Genomic DNA, 22,033 nt, shown 5'->3' with positions numbered 1-22,033 from the left:
GCCAGTGGAGTCACCCCTGTTTGGATTTTTGACCCTGTAAAGCCCGACCCATCAAAAAATAGCCAAACAATTCTAAATTAGAGACGTTCATGAACCCTTTTAACAAAATCCACAAAAAAAAAATGCTCATTTTGCTTGTCATATATTTTTGTATCACATCTTATAAATTTGGTGGTGTTGGCAACTTTTTCAAAGTTTTTAGTAGAATTTAGTAGCATTCTTCCAATGCAGAAAATATATATTTTACACACTTAGCACATCTACTGAGCTGCCAGGTATTAAATTTGTTGCAACCGGGCTCAATCAAAGCATCATTATTTAATACACTGGATTTGAGACCAACAATTAATGTCGCTTTGGCTTCTCTGGGCCTCCTCTGCATCAAACTCTATGACTCTTTTATATTTTCTCCAATTAATTTAAAAAAAAGGGACAGACTACCTCTGGCCACAGTTGACACAGGACAGACACACCAAGGATTAAATGGAAATGGGAAAGGGAACAGGATGAGGTGAGGTTAAGGAATTCTATCAGATAATCTGTATCTATAGTTGTCTAGATATGTATTGGTGTACATATCTTACACACTTATCCAGCTCTACAACCCGCTCTGGTATCTGCTCCAGAGTTTGCATGCAACTTAAGTAAAGCTGAGTGGTGGTGGGTTGGCTGCTGGATGAGTGGAGTGTGAGGAGGGTGGAGGAAAGATGGGAGGAAAGGGAGGAGGAAAAACAAATGGGAAGAGCTGACAGAGGAAGCTAAATTTTCAGAAGCCTCAGCTTCTTTGCATCCTGTCAATTTAAAGGCGGTTTGGAACATTTTTCTTCTGTTAAGAAAAATGTCAACTAAAGATGCCCAAAAACTTTAGCAATATGTTTTCAACAAACATATCAGTAGATTTTGTGTTGGAATCAAACATAAGGATTTTTAATCTTTTCAGACTGTTTCTGTTTGAGATGCAAATAGAAACGTTTAAATTTGCTTCAACTGTCTTTGCCAACAGGTAAAATGATGGTGGTGATTGTGGGATGAAGGTGCTCACTTGGTTGTCTGCCGATAGGCGGGGCATGGAGAGGGTCCGCCCATGCCCATCCATTGGGTGATAGGGCTCAGTGTCCGAGTACCCGTCCCGCCCCATCTCCCTCATCTCTACCGTCTGTAAAACACAACGAGAGGGGCGTGACCACTGCCTGCTGAGGGAGGGGCTCTGACAGGGGGTCTTAACCTTTCGGAGAGGTACTAACTAAAGGGGAAGGGATTTGGAATAAATCTGAAAACAAGGGTCAAGAAAGATTTTGGCTCTTTTTGAATTAAGCCATGGAAAAGATTTTTGTGATCAGTTTGATTTTTGTAACCTCTGCTATACTTTAATCTCTCTCTTTAAGCCTCATCAACATTGAAATAAAGTTTAGGTTGGTGAATACTACAGCTGAACTGATTTAACCATCTATGATTGGCAAAAATGGGCTTACCACAGATTTGCAGAGAGCAAATCTTGGTGGGATTAAAAAAAAGCTGTCACTGAATATTCTCTCTTAAGTCACAATTTATGTTTTTGATACTGTCTGTAATGCATGTAGCAGATCACTACAAAAGAGCACAATAAGTTAAGTTAAATTTCTTTGATATCGTAAACTATAATTTATGTTCATATCAGTCTGAAGACTTGATTTTGTTTAGTCTGATGTAAAAGAAGTATTAAATGAGACTTCAAGATGAATACCTGTCCTTTCTTTGCGTTTGTTAGTATGTGCTTCACTTTAACCACTGATCATAAGATTGAAGAAAGAGATGAGGGGCTGGGAAATTGGGGCGTCCCAAATGACAAGAGAAAAGGACCGGGCAGTGAGGAGGAGACAAACTATCTCCCAGCTCCATGCCGTTGACTCGAGAGGAGGTTTGAGAGTGGAGTTCAAGGAACAAGAGGATGTGAGGACTAAGAGAGTACAAGAGATGAGGACTTCAAGCAGAGAGATGAAGAAAGAGACAGGGAGGTAGGCTTGGAAAAAGAAAAGAGCTCAAAAGACAGAGACACAACACGCATATTACATGCCAGAGTCACAGCAGCAATGTCCAGCTATCAGACTATAAAAAGGTTAGAAATACTGGAGGTTTTCCTATCACTTCAGGATGATCAGTGGTGGACAGTGATACAGTGAATGAAGTACTTGAGCACGGTACTCAAGTACATATCTTAGGTATTTGTACTTCATTTGAGTATTACTTTTTGAAGGAACTTGTGAATTTTACCCCACTACATTTGAAAGACAAATAGGTACTGTACTTTTCACTCATATGTTTCTACAAATGGTCCGGTTACACTTTACTTTTTCTCTATAGAATTTTCTCGTCTTAAATCCAATCCAATAACCGTAAACTGTGCAATTCCGTGTGTGGTATGTGTAAGAAGTATTGTCAGCTTGTTGGTTGTAAGTCTCCACAGTTAACACAAAGCAAACCTTACCCAGATCAGGCCGGATACGCAGTCTTGGTACTGATAGCTTACATCATTTTAGATGTTTGGTGTTCAGGTGCCATTGGCCTAATGGTTAAAGTGTGCGCCTCATGAGCACACCCAGAGGTCCTGATGTGTTTTTAAATGTGAGTACTCCAGTCCTTTAACTCAAGTTTGACGAACAGTGACTGAGAAACTCCCTCTTGTGTTGGAGTAATATTTGACCAGGAGGATCTGCACTGTGACTCAAGTCAATGTTGTGTTGTGTACTTTGTCCACCACTGAGGATGATAAAATGAAAGTTTCCTTACAACAAGGACACTCAACACTGCATAAGGTGGAGCCTTGGGAGCTCCGTCCACTACTGCTAAATAACTAAACAACTTCATATTAGTGACAGGGAAACTGGAGAAAGTTCTGTGAGTTTCTTTAATCCCCCAAACACAACTAATCACCTTTGAGGCAAGGTGTGAATCAGTGAAGGTTACTTGAAATAAACACTTACCTGAAGGAGACTGGTTGTCTGTTTTTCACTCAGCTACTGGCCTTTAAATGTTGGCCTAACAATGCTTTTATTTCCCCACTTTTTTTGTTTATCTTTATCTTTTCATAATGAACGCAGTGCAGAAGCAGGAATCCCGAGGAATGTTTCCCACCAGTTTCTTAACTGGAATTACAGCTGATGAAGCATTCAGCCTTATGGCATGTTGAATATACTCATCTACCAGTGTTGAATTCAAGTGGAACCATGTATGTTTGTATGCTCATCCTACCTGTGGGTTGTGATGGTTGTCATGGAGATCATCGGGGTAGGGTCTGTCAGGGCTCCAGTTACCGGTCTTCTGGAACATTTCCTGAGCTTTTGCCGTCACCCACGATTGGCTCTCAGTCATGCCCCCCTCTGGAGGTCTGGGGCCCAAACATACACACAAGTCAGGAGGTTACAAATCAAGAAGTCCACAAATATTTCTGACATATCTCAGACTTATCAAGTGTTGTATGGTTACAGGTACAGTCTGCAGGTTTTTCCTTAATAAATGAAATGTCAACCTTTACAGGAAAAATCCTACTAAACCTTCACTTCTGGGCCTCTATACATGTGTGTCAGCATCTCCGTCTGCCTCAACACTTTCCTCATCCTGTATGTTGGTGTTTCAGTTGCATCGGGACATTTCTGGGCAGAGAGTAAGCATGGTTACCTCAGCCAATCACAGCCCAGTGTGCAAGTGACTTGGGTGCTGATTAACGAGCTGAGGAAGCTATCCTAAGCAGCTAAGATAGTGGACGTAACACAACAGAGTGAAACAAAACACCGAACAGATAAAGCTTTTTACAAAATGAGGGTGATGCTTGGCTCAACTTTCACTTGCTTTCAGGACCTTGGAGAGCAGCTCAGGATGAAGAGCCACATGAGTTGGCTTTCTGCTGAGCAGGTGTGTGTCAAATACTTGTAATTAGCTTTTGCTAACATGCCAAGTCAGGTGCTCGGCTCTAGAGTCACAGGGAGAAACGCGATGCTACAGGCAGTTGCTAGGCTAGTGAGTGTGTTCACATAGCTCGGTTTAGAGGCAGTGGGTGTGCGCTGCTGCTGGCACTAATCCAAGAGGGGGGTGACCAGTTTGAATTTGTGTTTACTAACAAGTAACGAAAATTCCTGCAGACCCTACCTTTAAATGACTTAGCAGAAAAAATTTGTCCTGGAAAATGATCTTTTGGAATCCAGTAATTATCAAATATTAAAGCATGCATGTAAATAAACAAAACAGCTATTATTCCCCCTAATTTTATTTAGATTCAAGAGTGATTGTGCAACAGATCAAATCAAATTAAATCAAATAAATTGAATATATTTGTATCCCATCCATAGGATTTGATGTTCTGATTGTAAGTGACTGCTGTCTGCTGCAGTGGACAAAAGATGTTGTCGATTTTCAACGCAAATCAAGCAAAATATACAGCCTAAGGCAGCGGAGGTCAAAGAATACCATTTGCTGCAACCACAAAACTCAACTCTGAACAAATATTATGCCCTAAAAGGTACTTTAGTTTTAGTTTTAACACATCTTTGTCCTTTTTTTGAGTCCAGTTTGTAGAGATAACCGTAGACAGAGGGTGGGACAGTACTTGAAGTGCATACATTTGAAGATATGTTTCCTTGTGTCCCTTGTAAGTCTGCTCACCACCTACAGGTGCCCAGTTTACTCACATGCTGTTGAGGTTGTCTGGCTGGGTGCTGGGGAGGCCGTTCAGTCCTTGGCCTCCCTGGCCATCCGTGCCCCCTCCCTCAGAGGGCGGCTCCATGCGCTGAAACATTAATGGCGTTCGGTTCTGTGTGAGATACACGACATGGCCTGCAGGCTGGTATCAGGCACACTCAGGGGGCAAACACAAGACACAAACACAGGATGCACTCGCAGCATGCACCCACATGGGGGCGCCATCAGCAAGCACATGGCTGTGGGTATCCAAGGTAGAGTTCCCTGCCAGAACACTGATTTGAGATCTGCTCACCACGCAGGATGTTACTTTGAGGGGGTGGTGACTTTTAGATGGTATGACTTTTTTTTTTTCTCTTTGGGTTGATGTTCAGTGGGAGAATGCTGATCTCAGATCTGTGTCAGAGAGAAACTACTACCTTAGGCATTTTATATCTTAAATCACAGGTCTTTGACCAGATAACTGTACTTACACTATGGAACACATCATCAAAACAGACATTGTACTCAAAGACCATCCCTAAACAATCTTCACAAAGGAAGATTTTTTGAGTAATGTGCCATCTGACCCTGACCCAGTCAAATAAATCAGTTCCTGCTTTCATCAGGTCAGAGGTCAGGCAGCTCTCCTCCCCTGGGATCCTTAGTGATGGAGTCCTCTCAAGGGTAAAGGTGATGGTTTATGACTGCTACAGTCACTGTCATGTCCCTCCGCAGCCAGGAAGCTAGAGGCTGAAGGAGGTGTGTTCAGAGACAGATTCTTGTCCACACCTCCTCTGACACATCAGGCTGAACTGCTGACAGATGACTTGCCTGGTTACAACTTTCATTAAAAAAACTGTGATACCTTTACTAAACAGACATACTTTTAGACATAATACTGATGTGCCTGGCAAAGGTGAGAAAAGAGACTTTGGCAGAGCAGATGAGGCCAAACTCGAAGTTTTTACATTTTTTAATTTCAATGTATCAATGTATTAGTGATAAGCTGAAGTTGGCTGGTGTATCAACAGATTTATATCTGTTATGCAAACAAGGGTTGAGGAAAAAAATAGTAGTTGACATGAGACTCTGAAATATTAATTCCTGGTTTGAAAAAGTCTCAATTCAACTCCAGTCCTACAAGACAGCTGTCAGGCATCATATTAACTGACAGCTCAACATTTAATAAATAATCACTGAGAGACAACAGTGAAAGTTTGCCTAACCCTGTTATGATAAATGCCACAGATTCATCTTTGAGCTGTTTGTTTTGGCACCAGTAAGCTCAAGAGATAGATCCTGACAAGGCACAAGCACTTGGTTGGAATATGATGAAAACAATCATAGGTGCAGGTTTAATGAAGGATGTTTCAGCAGTAGCTTAGCATCAATGAATAGCCCTGTGATTATCTGACTACATACAGACCCACTGGTCACAGGAACCCCTACTCAACATCCCACCAGCCAAACACAGCAGACAGAGAGACAGACAGACAGACAGATTCATGAACAAATATGGGAGAGAATAATGTTATGTTAGAGCAACTTGGTGACAATCGACCTGGATTGACCAAATGGCGAGAGCATGATAAGTCAAGGTCTCTTCTCCTCCTGGAGGGATAAAAAGAAGAGCATCAAAAGTACAGAGACAATATGACCAGACAGGAGTGCAGACAACAGAGGAAATAATGACAGACGAGAGACACAATACCCGAGACACATTAAAACACTGAAGAGAACAATAACAGAAGTTGGTGAATACGCAGTAAGATGAGGAGTTTAAAGAAAAGTCCACCGCCTGGCTTTCAGACACGTGAGATCAGCAGTCATGTTGTGGTTCATTTCTTCTGTAAAACTCTTCTTTGATTGACATTTTTGTACCCAGATAGGTTAACACAGTTTTACACAGTTTCTCTGTCCAGAATAATCATCACAAAAACAGATAACGGATACCATCCACCTTTAAACACACATATACTAAATAGTAATCTGATTTTGGACCAAAACAATGATCTGAAGGATTTTCTTCTGTGCTCTTACTGGGTGGATTTTTCCTTGACAGTTGTACGCAATGAGAAAAGACAGGAAAAGGTTGAGGATAGAAAGGATGACATGAGACACAACAGAGACAGTGGACAAACAGGCACACACCTACACACAGACTGGCAGTAGATAAAGTGTACTGCTTATGTTGAGGGAGCCTGTGTGGACCTGTCCATTCAGTCCAACGGGATGACAGCATTCAGGAACACACCAACACATACTGTGTTTTTAGGGGTATAGTGTTGGGTAGGATAAAAACTGACATACTCTCCATCCACCAAAGCAGTCCTTCGCTCTGAGATGCAATTTAAGGGAACTGATTTGGAAATGATGCTTAGGTTTAGCAAAAAGTGCTTGTTGTGTGATACAACATTTAAGGTCAAAAGCAAATGGCTCTCACTGATTTGCTGTAGTGAACAGGAGAGATTGCGTGAGTGGAGAGATGTCCGCACGTGTTCTCAACGTGGACAGCGGGAGCGAGTGCATCTCAAAGGCATTCCTTGACAGGAGGGAAAGATCAATGTTCCAGCAAGGAACAAGAGGGTAAGGCCATGTGGTATCATCATCATCATCATCATCATTGTTGTTCAGAATGTTACCAACAACAAAAAGCAAAAGCTGTCAATCAGGAAACCTTGGTCGAACTTACGCCTCATCACCATATTCTAACAGCTCATGGTGAAAAGGCATAAAAAGTCAGAGCAGCAGGAAAGGGAAAAGTTGCTAACTAGCCAGAGAAAGTTAACAGCTGGTTAGCAAGCAAACTCCAAAGTATAAGTCTGGCGTAGGGAGCAACAAGGAGCTGAAGAAAGTACCTAGATTTCAGGAAACATGCTTGTAAGGGAGCAGTGCAAGCTGACAGGGAGGAAAGGGTTTCTTTGAAAGTGTAGCTCGAAGTTGAAATAGGATTTAAATGTATAAGACATGGTTCTTATGCTTTTAAATCCAGGGAAAGGGAAAAATTCAGTCCAAGCACAAGGGGCAGTTCTTGAGAGGGCCTATAGAAGGGAGTAGAGGATATAGGAACAAGGAGGGCTTCTGGCATTCAAAGCATTTCTCTGGGATAGAGTCTACCTGTTCCTCTCGCAGGGCCTGCATCTTTTTCGTCTTGCTCTGCCGGTAGTATTCCATGATCATCATGGCTGCGTAGATTTTGCCCACTGTCAAGTCTGTGGCTGCTGAAAAAATGACAAGTTAACCTGCAAGATTAGACCGGGGTGGGATGAGACCCTGAGCTGTGGGGGGTATGGGAGTGGGGGACAAGACACAGATTGAAACACAAATCACTGACAGAGATATTCTTAATAGCATGCAAAATACACCAGCAGTTTGATCAATCCTGTCTCATCTCTACCCATGTAGGAACTAACCTAAGTCTCAAAGTAACATATTTTTAGCTGAATGTTATTTGTTTGTTTTAATCTCAAAAGTTCACAACAGAACTTTAAACAAACTTTCAAGAAAATACTACTATTGCCAAATACAAGAGTGCGACAGTGCATTCCAGTTAGAACATAAAGGGACAAAAACATATTGGAAAGTATATAGAGACTAAAATGCTCTTTGCAATCTTAATGCAACATTGGTAACCACTTTCCAAACTTTCCAAAAGAAGCTTTAGATGAAACAGAGCTGAGTTCACCGGCTGATGTACAACAAATAGAATTTAAGAAGACCATACAGTTATTTACACAACAAAGCCATCAGTCTTTTCACAGGCAGATGCTTTACTTGAAAATAGTCATCAAACATTCCCTCATTCACTATTATCTAACCTTATCAAGGCCTTTATATATTTTATCTTAGTACTAGAGAAAGGACAGAGTAGCCACACCACTATGAGAACCTCTGACACCTCAAATAAATGATCTCCGGAAAACAGAAGCTCAATTTTTTTCTAAAAACTCCGGACACATCCCCAGAGTTTGGATGAGAAACAGTTAACATTTAAAATCAGAAAAATACTGAGCCTTGTTTTTTGTTTCTCTGAGAGGTGTCCTTTTCAAAGTGGTGTGTCTACATGTTATCCAGCATTAAACAACGGTACCAACATGTGATAAGATATGGCAAAACATATCTTATTCTCTCATTTTATTTTTTGGCAATAAGACATGTCAGTGCATATCTTTTACCTCGATGCCATGCCTTTCGCCAAATAACTTGGCAGTCATTTTTTAAACATGCATAAAGATGCTAGTTCATACTCAAAATCATTGAAATGCTCTAAATCTTAACAGTTTTACAATAAAATATGTACTCATTATGATTACTGTATGCAAATGTAAAGGCTTAAATGTATTAAATGGTTTGCTTGCATAATTCTTCCTGTAGTGAAAAGACTTCTATAGAGGATCTTCTATAGTAGGCACCCCCTGATACCAGGACTGATCAGCAGTGCAGTCGTGTGCACTATAGCTTCCATTCTGATGTGTTTTGTGTCTGTAAATGTGTGTTGGTGTGCTTGTGGTGTATGTGTGGCACAGAACTCACGTGAAAGGTAATTGGTTATAAATGGCAACCAGTGGTATTTTGGGCTGTCTCTTTGATAAAGCCACTGGGAAAAATGTTCTGTTCAGACAATGCAGGGCTATGCCATCTCACTGTTGGTCTAAACTAAGTTTGTTAAGCAAAGTTAGTTTTGCACTTTTTTGAGGACATGTGGGTTTCAACCATCCTTGTGTTTGATAGCAAACAATGCCTGTTCTTGTATAGCATTAGATGAGCAACAATACATGTCACTCAACTTAATAACAAATACTTTACTAACTGCAAACATTTAACTTTCTTGACCTCCAGACAAACACACTTCATCGTGTTTTTGGCAAGGATAATTTTTTTGTTGCTTTACTTGTAAAATCTACTGATTGTACAGGGATGTGTGCAATGAGTCACTGGAGTAGCATGATTCACTATGATTGGCCAGTGAATCACTAGTATTTGAGACAAATCCCCGCAGACTATAAATCTTGAAGCCCATTCATGAGAACTAGTCACTACTTTTTGAAATGTCTCTTCTTGTCAACTGCCATAGGGAGATGCTTGAGGTACAGGGTCTGAAAATTATGTTCATGTGTCAGTGTTCGTACAGTATGCCTCTCTTGAAGTGACCTGATCAGGAGATGCTAAGCAGTGAATGACACTGGTTGGTGGAAGCTGTCCTCTTGGTGAATTGGTGATCGGACACAGAAACACCACTATGCACAGTTTTTCCTCCAACTTACCCTTGTGTGGTGTAACCAGCAGATCCAGTGTCTTCTGTGATAAGTTTGGCCAAATAGCCATCATCTCCTTTCGGAGCTCTGCATCCATCTGGTGCTTGTCTGCACCACCTGGGTAGCCCAGCAACCCAGAGTGCCCACACACACACACACACCACAATCAAACATTTGGGACAGCCCAAGTGCAAACATCCCACACAAATTAAACAGGGCACAGAAAGTACACAACAGAAGGTAGACCAAAGGAAATAGATTTAGCCATTCAAGCATGCACACATTCACCCAAAACAAAGAGTAATATGTTAGTGTCAGAATAAGAGACAGTGTTCTTTCACATTTGCCACTAAAACCAAGAGTTTTTTGAGAGGTATTGAAAGAAATTTGGTCAAAGTCATACCCAGGAATATCAACAGAAACTCATCTGAACAGGAAGTGTACAGGGTTTATAATACTTCAGGGGCATACCCTTGGCAATCTTTATATCCAGTGCTGTCCTGATCAGAGCCATGAGGGTGGAGTTAAAATGCACTGTGTTATCTTCAGCAACTGGTAGATCCATGCGCAGCAGCCTCTGTGGAGAGCCAGTTAGGATGAGAGGATGAGAAAGGTACTTGCCCTTGCTTTGTCTGACTAGCCTGAACCTCCAGGGAGGGGGTGGGGTAAGGGGTTGGGGGCCGGGTTGAGAGAGCTCCATAGACAACAGCCAATTAAAGATGGACTGAATTCATTGACAATTCAGTGACTTCATTTGAGATTTCCCGAGAAAAACTAAGGTTAAAGGAAAGAATGGTGTGAAGTGTCACTATGATTCTTTCAAGTCCAACTAGTCTCATGGATTTTATTGGTCAAGTTGGTGAACCTTAGCTTGAGGTGTTTAGATTTAAGTCCTCTCATGAAAATGTGCTTACAATGTGACCTCAGGTGCTGAGTCCACTTCCAGTTTATCTTTGGTATTTTTAAGAGCAAAGGTATTTTCTTAAAAAAGGACGGATGAATCCTTGCATCTCCTGTTTTTTCCAATGATACTCTACGAGACAGCACAACTATCCAATGAGGGCCATCTGCTGCTAAGCAACTGTGAGAGCCGAGAACCACAAGGAAGAACAATCGGAGCCAGAATGACCTCCGACCCAACCTGTGCCCATGTTCCCTAAATGTGTGAATGCAGTGGCGCATTTACACATCCTTCTTGTTACACACATAGATATAAATATATAACAGTAAACATACACCAACCACCCACCCCACTCCAACCCCAACATCCCACCCAGTCCCCACTTACACAGAGGTATTTTCAGACTGCAATTAAGGGCACTTAATTGGAGTCCTTTGGAGACAAAATAGGTCAACTGGAAAACAGTAACAGTATCAGTGGAGTAATTGTGCCATTTTTCAGGAGACTGCTGTTGTCAAATGTTACTTTGGCATCTACTATAGAGCTCCCCCCAACCCAAAAGGAGGTTCCCTGTCTTAACACGTCTATACCAGGTAAAACCAATGGAGAAACCTGCGGATAGAACGGAACAAGCTGGGCCAACTGGAGCCGCTTGCCGTTCCTATCCAGACCAGTTGGAATCCATCGAATTTACCTACGAACATGAGCGTTGGGCACCAACAATCGCAAGCACAGCAGTACGATGACTGTGAGGTTGTGTACGTGCTCGTGTGTTCCTGAGTGTGTGAGAGTGTCAGGCATGCCCAAAGCCAGGTATGCAGGTGGCGAAGGGCATTGGCCAACATCCACAGCGCTCGGCAGGCAACAGGCAGACAAGCAGGCTTGATGTTGCCCATAGCCATGCGACAGGGAGTACGAGGATAGCATGCAACATTACACACAACACCCCCTGGAATCCCACAAGCCCAGACACACGGAGCATGCAACATGCCTTTACTTCACTCCTATTATTTCAAATTAAAAATTTCCCATCTACCCAACCCACTACCCCTGGACCTCCCTCAAAATCCACTTTCACAATACAAGCAGCCGTGCATCCGCGCAAAGAGAGTATCCTCAATCCAACTGGATTGATCCTAATATTCATTTATTATGTTCTTTTTTTTTGCTATACACAATTTGGTTCACTTGATCAAAGTCAAATTTGTCAGCGATGGTGGTATTCTTATCAAGTCAAGATCTCTCTCAATGCCAAACGGGTGCAGTGTCTCTAGGGGTTGTCAGAGTTAGAAAGGATTAGAGTTGTGGCATTCCCTGAAAGAAGAAAAATCATAAAGAAGATCAAAAAGAGATGACTGCCGTTTCTTTCTGTGATTGTTTTTAATCAACCAGACTTAACTTAGCGTAAGGGTAAGGGGAGGGGGGTTTCTAAAGAGGGGCACGGGGTGGGAACAGCAGTCAGTTGAGCTAAGCTAAGGTAGGCGACTCTAGGCTCGGTCATGAGATGTAGTTACAGATAAAAAGGGAAGGGTTGAAAATGAGGAGGGAGAGGAAGGTGGTGAAACACTGAAAGTGTAAAGAAGATTCGAGGGATTGTGGGTCAGTTTATAAAAGAGGAAAGGTAGTGTCTTTGTAGATAGAGAGGAAAGAAAGAAGAAAGGCTGAAAACTACAGAACAAGACACAAGAGAAAGACAAGGACTAAAAACAACACTGACATTAGTTTGCTAAGAAGAGGTCAGTTCAAGGAACAACGTTTCCGAGTAATGCACATTTATCAAAACTACTTTTCCCAGAGAGGGTGAGGCAAAGGGTCCACCAAAGAGAAGATCATATGCTCTAAGAGTGATCAGTGTCATAAAGGTTGAAGATGTCTAACCTTCCCCTTTGTCCGCTCTGACAAAAAAAGGAGACTTTCTAACCTCAAAAGGTCCATGGATGGACATATTACTGTGAAATTAACTCAATGAACACTAGAGGCTTTGATGGCTGAAGTATGTGATGGGGCCACTGCCAGTATTCACAGTATCACAAAAAAGAAAAGAGAGAGCTAAGAAGAGAGGTAGGCTAGAGACAGAGCTGGCTGAGATGAACTGATAGGTGAAGGGATGAAGATGGATGCTGATGGTCTATGGGTGGACTTGGAAGACATCAGAGGAATGACAGATAGAGAGAAATTTGACAGGTGAGAAATAATGCAAAGACTTTGAAAAAGACAGAGAGAAGATAGCAAAGCACGAGGCAAAAGAGGAAACTTTTTAAGAAAGAAAAAAAGGACAGGTGAAAGACAATTGACATCTGGATTCAACAAAAGTGCAGCACAAAGGAAAGTTTTCACAACTAGTCAAAGAAGGATTGGTATACATGGTCTAACCTGAGATTAACTCTAATTTTTTTATGCCAATTTTTCTTCCCGTCTTGGGGACACATTTTAGGCAAAGTAAGAACAGTTTGTAGTAGCTGCATGCATACAATTTCTTGTTCTTATCTCATTTCCTGTTCTTAAGAGCCAGAGAACCAGCATCATTAGCAAGGAGGATGCAGGATGTTTGGGCAACTGTAATGGTTTATTAGCAGATACTAGTGGTAGGGAGTTAAAACCAGGACTGTCTGAGGTCTGCAGTGAAATTTAGTGTTGTCAATGATCATCAACCTGCAGGTAAAGGAGTAGTTCAGCTGTTTTTACAAGTGGTTGATCCAAATATTATTGAAAGTGCTACATTAAACCACACTTCAAAAATCCTCTTTAAGCTCAAAAGTCAGTGTAGGTCAGTTTTAAAACCAAAAGGAGAGGACAGCACTGTTTGTTAAGGCTTTAGAGCCACTACAGGCTCTTTGCCTGTGTGGTGCTACTTTTCAAAACATTTTGGCACTTCAAACATAATCATGTTAATAAAAGTAACTCTTTGCTGAAACTATTTTATTGAATCCGGATGTTACTTTGGAAGAGATTGATAGAGATGATACAAAGATTGTGACACTACTGAGGTCGAGAGAAGAGTGAACAAGACAAAACAACAGCTGATGCTGAAATACTAAACCCAAATCTTTACCCTGGTGGAGAAACCAAAACAGAAACCAAAGACACTGAAGTGCCACTGTATGTCAAAAAAAAAAAAAGCATCTAGATAAAAAGAGGCAGAACTTCTCTTGATTGTGTATGGAGATGTGGGCATGTGTATGTGTGCACTAAAGTGCCATCCACAGGAATAAGAGACGCAGAGGACTGAGAACAGACAACCTTTCCGGTCCTTCTGTACCTGCATCGTAAGCAAAGAAGTGCACTTTATCAATTTGACTCATCTAATCATATTGAATTCCAAGTTTCTATGCTTGCTTCTACTTCAGATTTCCACAATAAGACTTACTTAGCATCAAAATTTCTACCTAAAAATGAACAAAGACTGTCAGTAAGTAGCTGTCTTTAGAGCATTAACAGCATATACAATAATTTTACTTCCAAAGAGAAAGAGAAATTGTGGTTCAGTAAAGATTACTCATCCAAATTGTTTCAGCTTTTACAGCTTTTGAAACCTGTTATTTTTTTACTTTGTGATGATAAAGATCTTAATTAATAGTTGACTCACATGCTGCAAGATAAAACATTTGAATTTCAAAACTATAAAAAAGCCAATTTTCTTAGATGTGATCCAGAGAAATGGAAACTAACTGGATCTTTGGTGTGTCTGTATATTTCATGTGCATGCGTCCGTGCAGGTTGCAGAAGGACTGGCAAAGTCTCCTCCGTTCTCTTACTCCTGCGGCCTGACGGGAAGAAATCAAAGAAAGGATTGACTAGCACTCCACTATCACTTCACTTCACTGCACGACAAAAGCCCATCCCTCCATCCCCGCGGTCGGAGAGAGAGAAGAGAGGACAGCGCTCACCACCACAACCACCACTAACAGACAATGAGGAGAACACCGCTGGAAGGGAGGAGTAGGGAGGTGAAGGAGAGGAGGGCAGGAGGACAGAGACGGGGAGAGGAGATGAAAGAGAGGAGGTCTTCCTCCCCAGCGATGGGGAGGTTTGTAGGACGGAGACTGGAGGGAGAGAGGGAGAGAAAGTGAATGATGGGAAAAGGGGAGGACAGAAGAAGGTGGAGGTGGTGGTTGAGGGGGGTGGAGGGGTAAGGTGGGGAGCGAGTCTACCTTATAGGCGACCCGGGCGGGACACCTCTTCCCGAGGCCTAGCGGCGGACACATGTGTCTTAGCATCTGATACATGTCTGTGTAACTGATCCGGCCGCTGGGGTGGCCACACAAACACACCCACGCAGACATCACACACACATGCATTCACATGTTGGACCCATACACACACACACACACCCACGCAAACAACCGACAGAACAAACGAAGACGGACGACGTGTAAACGAACAAAAGAAAACAATGAGGAGTAGGGGGAGAGGGGGGACGCACAGAGGTGTGTTTGGAAGAGGAGACATGAGGAGCAAAAATAAAGAAACCAACAAAAGAGGAAGAGGGAGGGAAACAAATACACAGAGGTTATTTTTTGATCGTTGTGGATATGTGGTTGCTTTGGTGAGAGAAAAAAGGACAAAGAGAGGTAGAAAGAGGGAGTGTTTCACATGGATTCTAGTCTGGTTTATCATACAGTAAGGGAAAGGAAAGGAAGGAGAGGAAGGTTGGAGGAGGTGTTATTTAGTTCAGTTAGTTGTTGAGATACCGTTCTATGCGAGGTGAAAAGGGGGTTTGGGATTTTTTCGCCGCTCGAATAGAACTGGCAGCGGGGCTTCTAGCAGGCAAAGAAAAGCACCACTGCAGAGATTGAAGTGAGTCACAATGGCAAGTCAATGCAGTCTGTAACTGAGGCTGCGTGTCCACCAGGAACCTCTGCTCACATCTGCGCCTCCGGACGCTCATGGGAAGAGCTGGCATAGCCTAGCAGAGCTAAGAGCGAGGCTTTGGTCTCAAAAAGGTCAGTTCCCACTCATCACAAAAACGCTCTTTTATAAATAACTTTAATTTTAAGTTTCACTGAAGAAAACATCGGGTTTTAGATATAAAATGGATGTCATTCGAATTCAGTTATCAGACTCCCTCCTGAAAAGCAAATGAGCCTGTTGACTCATATTTGGTGGTCTGATATTAAAAGTCAGCTGTTAGTGTTTTATGCTTTCATTTTTCTCTTTTCTGTTTTGTTGATTCTTTTAATAAGCCAGAATAATTAGATAAAAACAAACCCAGCCCTTTCTTTTCACAAATTTCATGTCATATAACCATCATCTTTTGGCAAATTCACTTTTGTCTTTGTTCTTTTAATTATTGGATCAGAGAAATGAGCCAGACACCATTTATTACCACATCATTTTGAGGCCTCTTTCAGTTGTGTCTGCAGAATGAGTGCGATAAATCCATGTGCTCTTCAGATGAAACTGCACTATCTAATGTTAAGATTGAATGTGTGTTATTTTATGATAAGGGCGAACTGAGCTTTTTAAAAGTGCAGGCCAAAGCCTGGCAATGCTAGTTAAATTACCTGACATCAGTAAAGCAAACATAGATGTCCTGATCAATACTTCTCAATAAGCATCCAAAGACCCGGTAAGTGATAAAGAGGTATCTGATGGACACAATACCTATGTCCACAGTCCCTGCCCCAAACCACACACACACCCTGCCCCTTTACTTCTTTCTCCATTCACCAGAGTCACAAACAGAGCAGGTTTGGCCTTATTACAACCGTCTTTAAGGTAACTGGGAATATCAGCTGATACCATAAGGCCTGTTACATTCTCCATTGAATGTATGCCATCACAAACATGTGGGCATCTCAAGCTGTCTGCTAACAAATACACACACAGGGAAACCAATGATCAGAGACTGCAACTTGACTTAAACCAAGGACCAGAAAAAGAGAGAATCCTAAGTATGAAGATAAATATCCTCATGATATAAATAACAGAAAATCCTTCGAGGCTGAGAAGCCACAATGGTTTAATTTTTTATTTGATTTTTTACATAAAAATTGATAAAAGTAAGATGAAGTATTTTATGTTGCTGCAAGTTTAAGGAAAATCATAAAACAGGTTAAACATACGTAACCATGTACTGACTTTTACATGTGTGTAAGCACTCTCCAAAAGGAGCGTGTAACAGGCCAAATAAAATATTTAAACCTAAGTTTTAAAGACACTATGTGTAGAGTTAAAAATTATTACTTTTTGAAATTCCCCCAAAAAACCTTCCTTCTTGCGAATCTTTTTCTAGAAAGAGTTACCTTTGCTTTCAAGACTCTGAAGGTGCTGCTGATAACTGCTACGCCCATTACGTCATTTGTGGATGACACTTGAGTTGTTTTCAAAAAGTTGTGTGTAGCTGCTCTTTAACTCATGCTAGAGCTGGTTCTTCGAGTGATTGCTTTGTTTTTGTTTTAATATTAAAATACTATAGGCCTATTCAAATCCATCACTGGAACAGTAAACAGAAACTTTTTTGAAAATGTGATTTTAACAAACCCTACGCTTTCCTACAAAAGTCTCCAAACAACAGAGTTGGATTGCAATCAAGGACTTAGATTGTAATGTGATTGTGAAACCACATAAAAATCTACACATAGTGGCTTTAAAATGGAAAATGAGATACTGCCTACTGCTGAGCACAGTGTTTCACAAACATGTGTCATGGAGAAAAAAGAATCTGCAGTTTTTATTGCGACTTAACACAACAGTAATTGATATCAGCTGTTTTAATTTGTCTTCATCAGCAGATTTTCTGTGCGATGTCTGATAATCAAAGACAACAGGGCGTTGAGCCTTGATGCCACATGGCTGGAAAGACACTGGCCGTCCTCTAGCAGCCATGGGCCTGGTGTCAGCGTTCAGACCAAGCCCTCTCTGCATATGCCTCTGCACTAAAGTAACCCACCTTCCTCACCGAAAAACCCGACTCAAACAAGAACAATGCACATTGCTCTACCATTTTCTGCCCAGGCAAAAATTAGACAGCAAGCGTAAATAAAAGACAATGGCTGAGTCTCGACTTTGATGTTAACATTTAACACTGAATCAAAAGTAAACACATCAGTGTCATTTTCCCAGCGCTCAGTCAGAAGACAACAGCAAGTGCAGTGTACCACCTCATGCTTCACACACCACTACTGGTGTGTGTGTGTGAGAGTGCGTACTAGAGTGTGTGTGTGTGTGTGCATTTCTGCATTGTCCGAAACATTCTCATTCTCATCATCAGAATGCAACAGAAAACCATCCCCCAAAAGTATGATTCAATGGTGGAATGAGTTTAAAACAAATGAATAATGCAAACCCAAACACAAGAGTCAAACCAAACAAAAGAACAAGTTGAATCAGGAAAGAATTTGTTTGTGATTAAGAGCGACATTCATTCCAGTCTTTTAAAGGCGAGCAGGTTGCGTTTAAAGTTTGTGCTTTAGGGGTTTGGTCCAAACCTTGCAGGCCACCCTATGTGGGCATTTCTTGCCAAGGCCCAGGGGAGGGGAGATAACTCGCAATAAACTGTACATATCCTTATAATGTATGCGCCCGCTGCAAGAAAAATACAAGGAGGGGAGGTTAGGTGGGGGGACACAGAATAGACAGAGAAAGAGAAAGAAGTAAAGAGAAGGGAGAGTGATGAAACAGGAGATAAGAAGTAAGAAAAGAAAGAAAAAAGGAAAAGAAAAAAGGGCATTTATTTACACCAAGAAAGGGAGGTTTAGCAAACACTCTTAACAGAGAGGAGCAGAGGAAAGGAAAGGATAACATTTGTGTAATTCACATTGAAGACAGAGGTTGAAAGGAAGAGAGGAAGCTCTGCTCAAACAGGCCAGCTTTTTCTGCCTTTTAACTTCATCTATGATGTAGATCATCTCTCCATGTAGATCTTGATTCAATATCTGTCCAGCTCTTGCCCCAGTTTGGGCCAGGAGAGAAAGTCAGGGGGGTTAACAGTTGAAAGAAATGTCTTAAAATGTTACATTAAAAATGTTTGTGCTAACTGTGAAGGATACTGTCTGCATGTCTGTGTATCTACTACCTCCAGTGTGTATTTCTGCTTTGTAAGTGCTTTATGTTTCTGTGTGCGCGCCACTCACCAAGCTGCAGGGTCGTACTCCGCCCATATCCTTACATACTCGTCCAGATGATGCGGCCCCAGGATAGATGAGTCCCTAGTCAGGTACTCAAAGTTGTCCATGATGACAGCCACAAAAAGATTCAGCATCTGGAATGAGGACGAGGTACACAGATTCAGAGAATGGCTCTGTCCAAAAATGTTTAAAAAGTGGCTTTATTTGACATTCTGCAACATTTTATCAAAGTAATTTGGATAAACTTTAAAATACAAATAAATTATAATAGCTGATTAATTATCTTTCTTTCTACTTACCAAGAAAGAGCAGAGGAAGATGAAGGAGACAAAATAGGTGTAGGCGAAGGTGCTGCCACATTCGGGTTCGGTGTTCCCTGAGTCTGGGTCGCATTTTTTACCCCCCAGGCAAGCCAACATGATGTCATGCCATGCCTCACCCGTAGCGCTCCTGAATGAGAGTACACAGATACAGGCACAAATAAGTGAGACATGCTGGTACCATACTGAAACTTGAACAAGGCATCAACTGGAGGCATTCACCAAATGAAACAGAGGAGGTGTGCTGCTGACTGAACGGTGCGCACCCTGTGTATGGTGGCCACAGTCTTCATCAAATGCAGATTCTGGTTCAACTCCCAGACATTGCCATTGTGTGCAAGTCTTATCCCACTTTTTACACCCCACATTGTCCGTCTCTCCTTAGCTTTCCTACCCAAAGGTGCAAAAATGCCCTCAAAGAACACTTCATAAAGTAAAAAAGAAACACCCTGTTTCTTTTAACCACTGTCTCACAGCGGCCATTTTCCTTTGTATCAAGCTTTAGATGTGATCACTAACTTTCATAAGGTGCCCAGATTTTAATTTGTTTTAGCCTATAAATTCACCCTGACTTTAGTCTTCTTCCTCCTGTCACTCATTAAAATATACATTTCTCTTCCCTTCTTCCTGATCATCTTCTGGGAAAAGCTGATTGATGATGTGCTTGGATGCTGTGGATTCGCTTGCATTCATGATTCTGCTGATCATTAACCCTCCTCTTGTCGCGTCAGTCAGGTATTTTTAGCATCATTCTTCGACAGAAGCTGAAGCTCAGCTTTATGTTTACTCCCGTTCTCTTAAAGATCAATGGGGATGAGTTTTTTTCTGCAATTTTAATCGCACAAACTTGACAGCCTGACAGCAACAGGGCCCCTGATTTTTTTATACTGTTATGGCGACCAGAAAATGTAACAAGCAGTGTTTTCAGTCAAGTAGAAAGAAAAAACAGGCAATTCATTGTACAAACAACCAAAAAGTTGTAATTAAGACCAGCCTTTTTTGTCAAAAAGGGAAGCCACATCCCAGCCACAGTATACAGAAATCAGGAATTCAATGCATCTTAATTGTTTAATGTTTTTGAGAGTAATACAAAACTAGGGATGGGTACCTTTCACACATGAAGCTATATGATACCGATGCCCCGTACCTGGCAATTGGTATCGGATATCCATGGTACCAATTTTTGGTACTTTTATGTGTATCAATGTGGTAATAAATCTTAATTTGTTCAATAATAAAATCTCAAAGTTTTCCAATTTAACATATTAATTTCTAAATAAGTCCGGCATGGAAAATCCCCACTCTCCTGCTCCCTCTCAGTTACAAGGATGCATCTAGGTACTGAAACATGGTACCGTTTGATTTTATGTGAATTGTTTCATGGGTTGGGTCGCCCTTCCTCTTAACCTCACCAAGAATTGGGATACCCCTTCACTAGACGTAAACATACAAAACCAAGGGCTAAGGTGTACATTTAAGATCGACCCTTATTCTTCAATAACACACATGGAGCGCAGCGTGTACACAGAAGGGTGTGCAGATACAGGAAGTACAGGCTTGTCTCAGAATTTGAAAAGTGCTTTGTAAGTAAAATGTGCTTTCCATTTAGTATTTACTATATTACTCATTCATGTTTGGAGAAACTTGCTCTGTCTTTTTCCTCACAGATGAACATTTAACATCTGCCCACATTTACCTTTACCTGGTGATTTTCAAAATATAATTAGCAAACCCTCTGCAACAGTAGCATTGTGGGTAAATGACAGACTCACCTGAACAGCAGCATGAGGGCCATGATGAAGGTTCTGAAGTTATTATGATCGTTGATGGCACTCTCCCTCGACTCATCTAGTGCCAGATTCCCAAATAACTACACACAAAAACAGAAGCAGGTCAAAGAAGACTTTACTTAAATGATCAAGTTAAACAATGTAGTCACAATGGGTGAAATACAATATGTTGGTTTTAAACAGCTATTTAGCTTGAAATACCTCAGTCTTTTCTTTACTTTTGCTACAGATCTCTACTTAAACATTTCTACTACGAATACAGACAATAAAATTATATGACGTATTAATGGAATAATTCTACTTTTTTTTACCTGGTTGATTCTATGAGTAAGCCTCACAGCCCCAAACCTTTTTTATCCTAAAAAAAATCTTACAAATATTAAAACATATTGGAAGTTAAAAGAGAGGTAAGCCTCACTTACCTGCATGCCAATGATAGCGTAGATGAAGAAGAGCATGGCAATGAGCAGGCACACGTACGGCAGAGCCTACCAGAGATGACAGAGTCAGGAAATATTCCTGTTAAAGCCTGTGGTAAGGCATGACTGACTATTTGGAAGAATATATCTTTTACAGGGAAGTTTAAATTATTTTGTATGAATAATACCAAAGTTCACACAAGCTCTGGTATAGATAATGGAAATCATTAACTAAAACAGGGAATATCAACAAGAGAATTAGTAATTCAGAGCAAAAAGAAACATACATTGTTCTTTATGTCAGTTACAAAATAAAAGCTGAAATTATTTGTTTGTCGCTTAAAAACCTTTCAAACTTGGGGCTTAATTTTGGATATTTCTTTGGTCTTGAATGTAAGGGGGCAAAAAGTTAAGTCACCTTAGAAGTGCATTTCAATTATGATTTGGGCTCATCTTATGTCTCACCCGTCCTTTAATAACATACAGTGTGGTATAACACAGGCCTCTTTTATTCCTTACTTACATCACTGGCTTGCATTGGATTTTAAAAGAAGCATATGTATATTATTTTATATGCTGACGACACAAAAATGTGTTCAGTGCAGATCTAGGTGTGGACAGGTTGC

The 22,033-nt window shown here is 41.2% G+C and overlaps 1 protein-coding gene across 14 annotated transcripts in view; it reads right to left on the bottom strand.

Annotated features, from left to right (window-relative positions):
- cacna1ab (calcium channel, voltage-dependent, P/Q type, alpha 1A subunit, b) overlaps nt 1–22,033 on the bottom strand; it is a 201,441-nt gene that overhangs the window by 18,447 nt on the left and 160,961 nt on the right. For 6 of the 14 annotated variants that reach the window (XM_074665510.1, XM_074665511.1, XM_074665515.1 and 3 more), the window contains exons 35-45: nt 21,411–21,476; nt 20,971–21,068; nt 19,178–19,328; nt 18,885–19,012; nt 18,240–18,336; nt 10,380–10,485; nt 9,918–10,025; nt 7,771–7,874; nt 4,662–4,783; nt 3,229–3,364; nt 1,043–1,156 (exon numbers count right to left, since the gene is read on the bottom strand). In XM_074665510.1, the coding sequence (XP_074521611.1) occupies nt 1,043–1,156; nt 3,229–3,364; nt 4,662–4,783; nt 7,771–7,874; nt 9,918–10,025; nt 10,380–10,485; nt 18,240–18,336; nt 18,885–19,012; nt 19,178–19,328; nt 20,971–21,068; nt 21,411–21,476 (1,230 nt within the window). Of the gene's footprint in view, nt 1–1,042; nt 1,157–3,228; nt 3,365–4,661; nt 4,784–7,770; nt 7,875–9,917; nt 10,026–10,379; nt 10,486–14,960; nt 15,058–18,239; nt 18,337–18,884; nt 19,013–19,177; nt 19,329–20,970; nt 21,069–21,410; nt 21,477–22,033 lie in introns of all 14 variants that reach the window. The other 8 variants (XM_074665513.1, XM_074665517.1, XM_074665519.1 and 5 more) reach the window with 6 other exon arrangements.

The sequence above is a fragment of the Halichoeres trimaculatus genome, unplaced genomic scaffold (assembly GCF_033239565.1).
Source record: "Halichoeres trimaculatus isolate MK-OKI-2021-1 unplaced genomic scaffold, fHalTri1.1 fHalTri1_scaffold_2, whole genome shotgun sequence".
NCBI lineage: Eukaryota > Metazoa > Chordata > Actinopteri > Labriformes > Labridae > Halichoeres > Halichoeres trimaculatus.
Note: the sequence above shows the minus strand (reverse complement) of the source record. Positions and strands in the feature narration are given on the sequence as shown.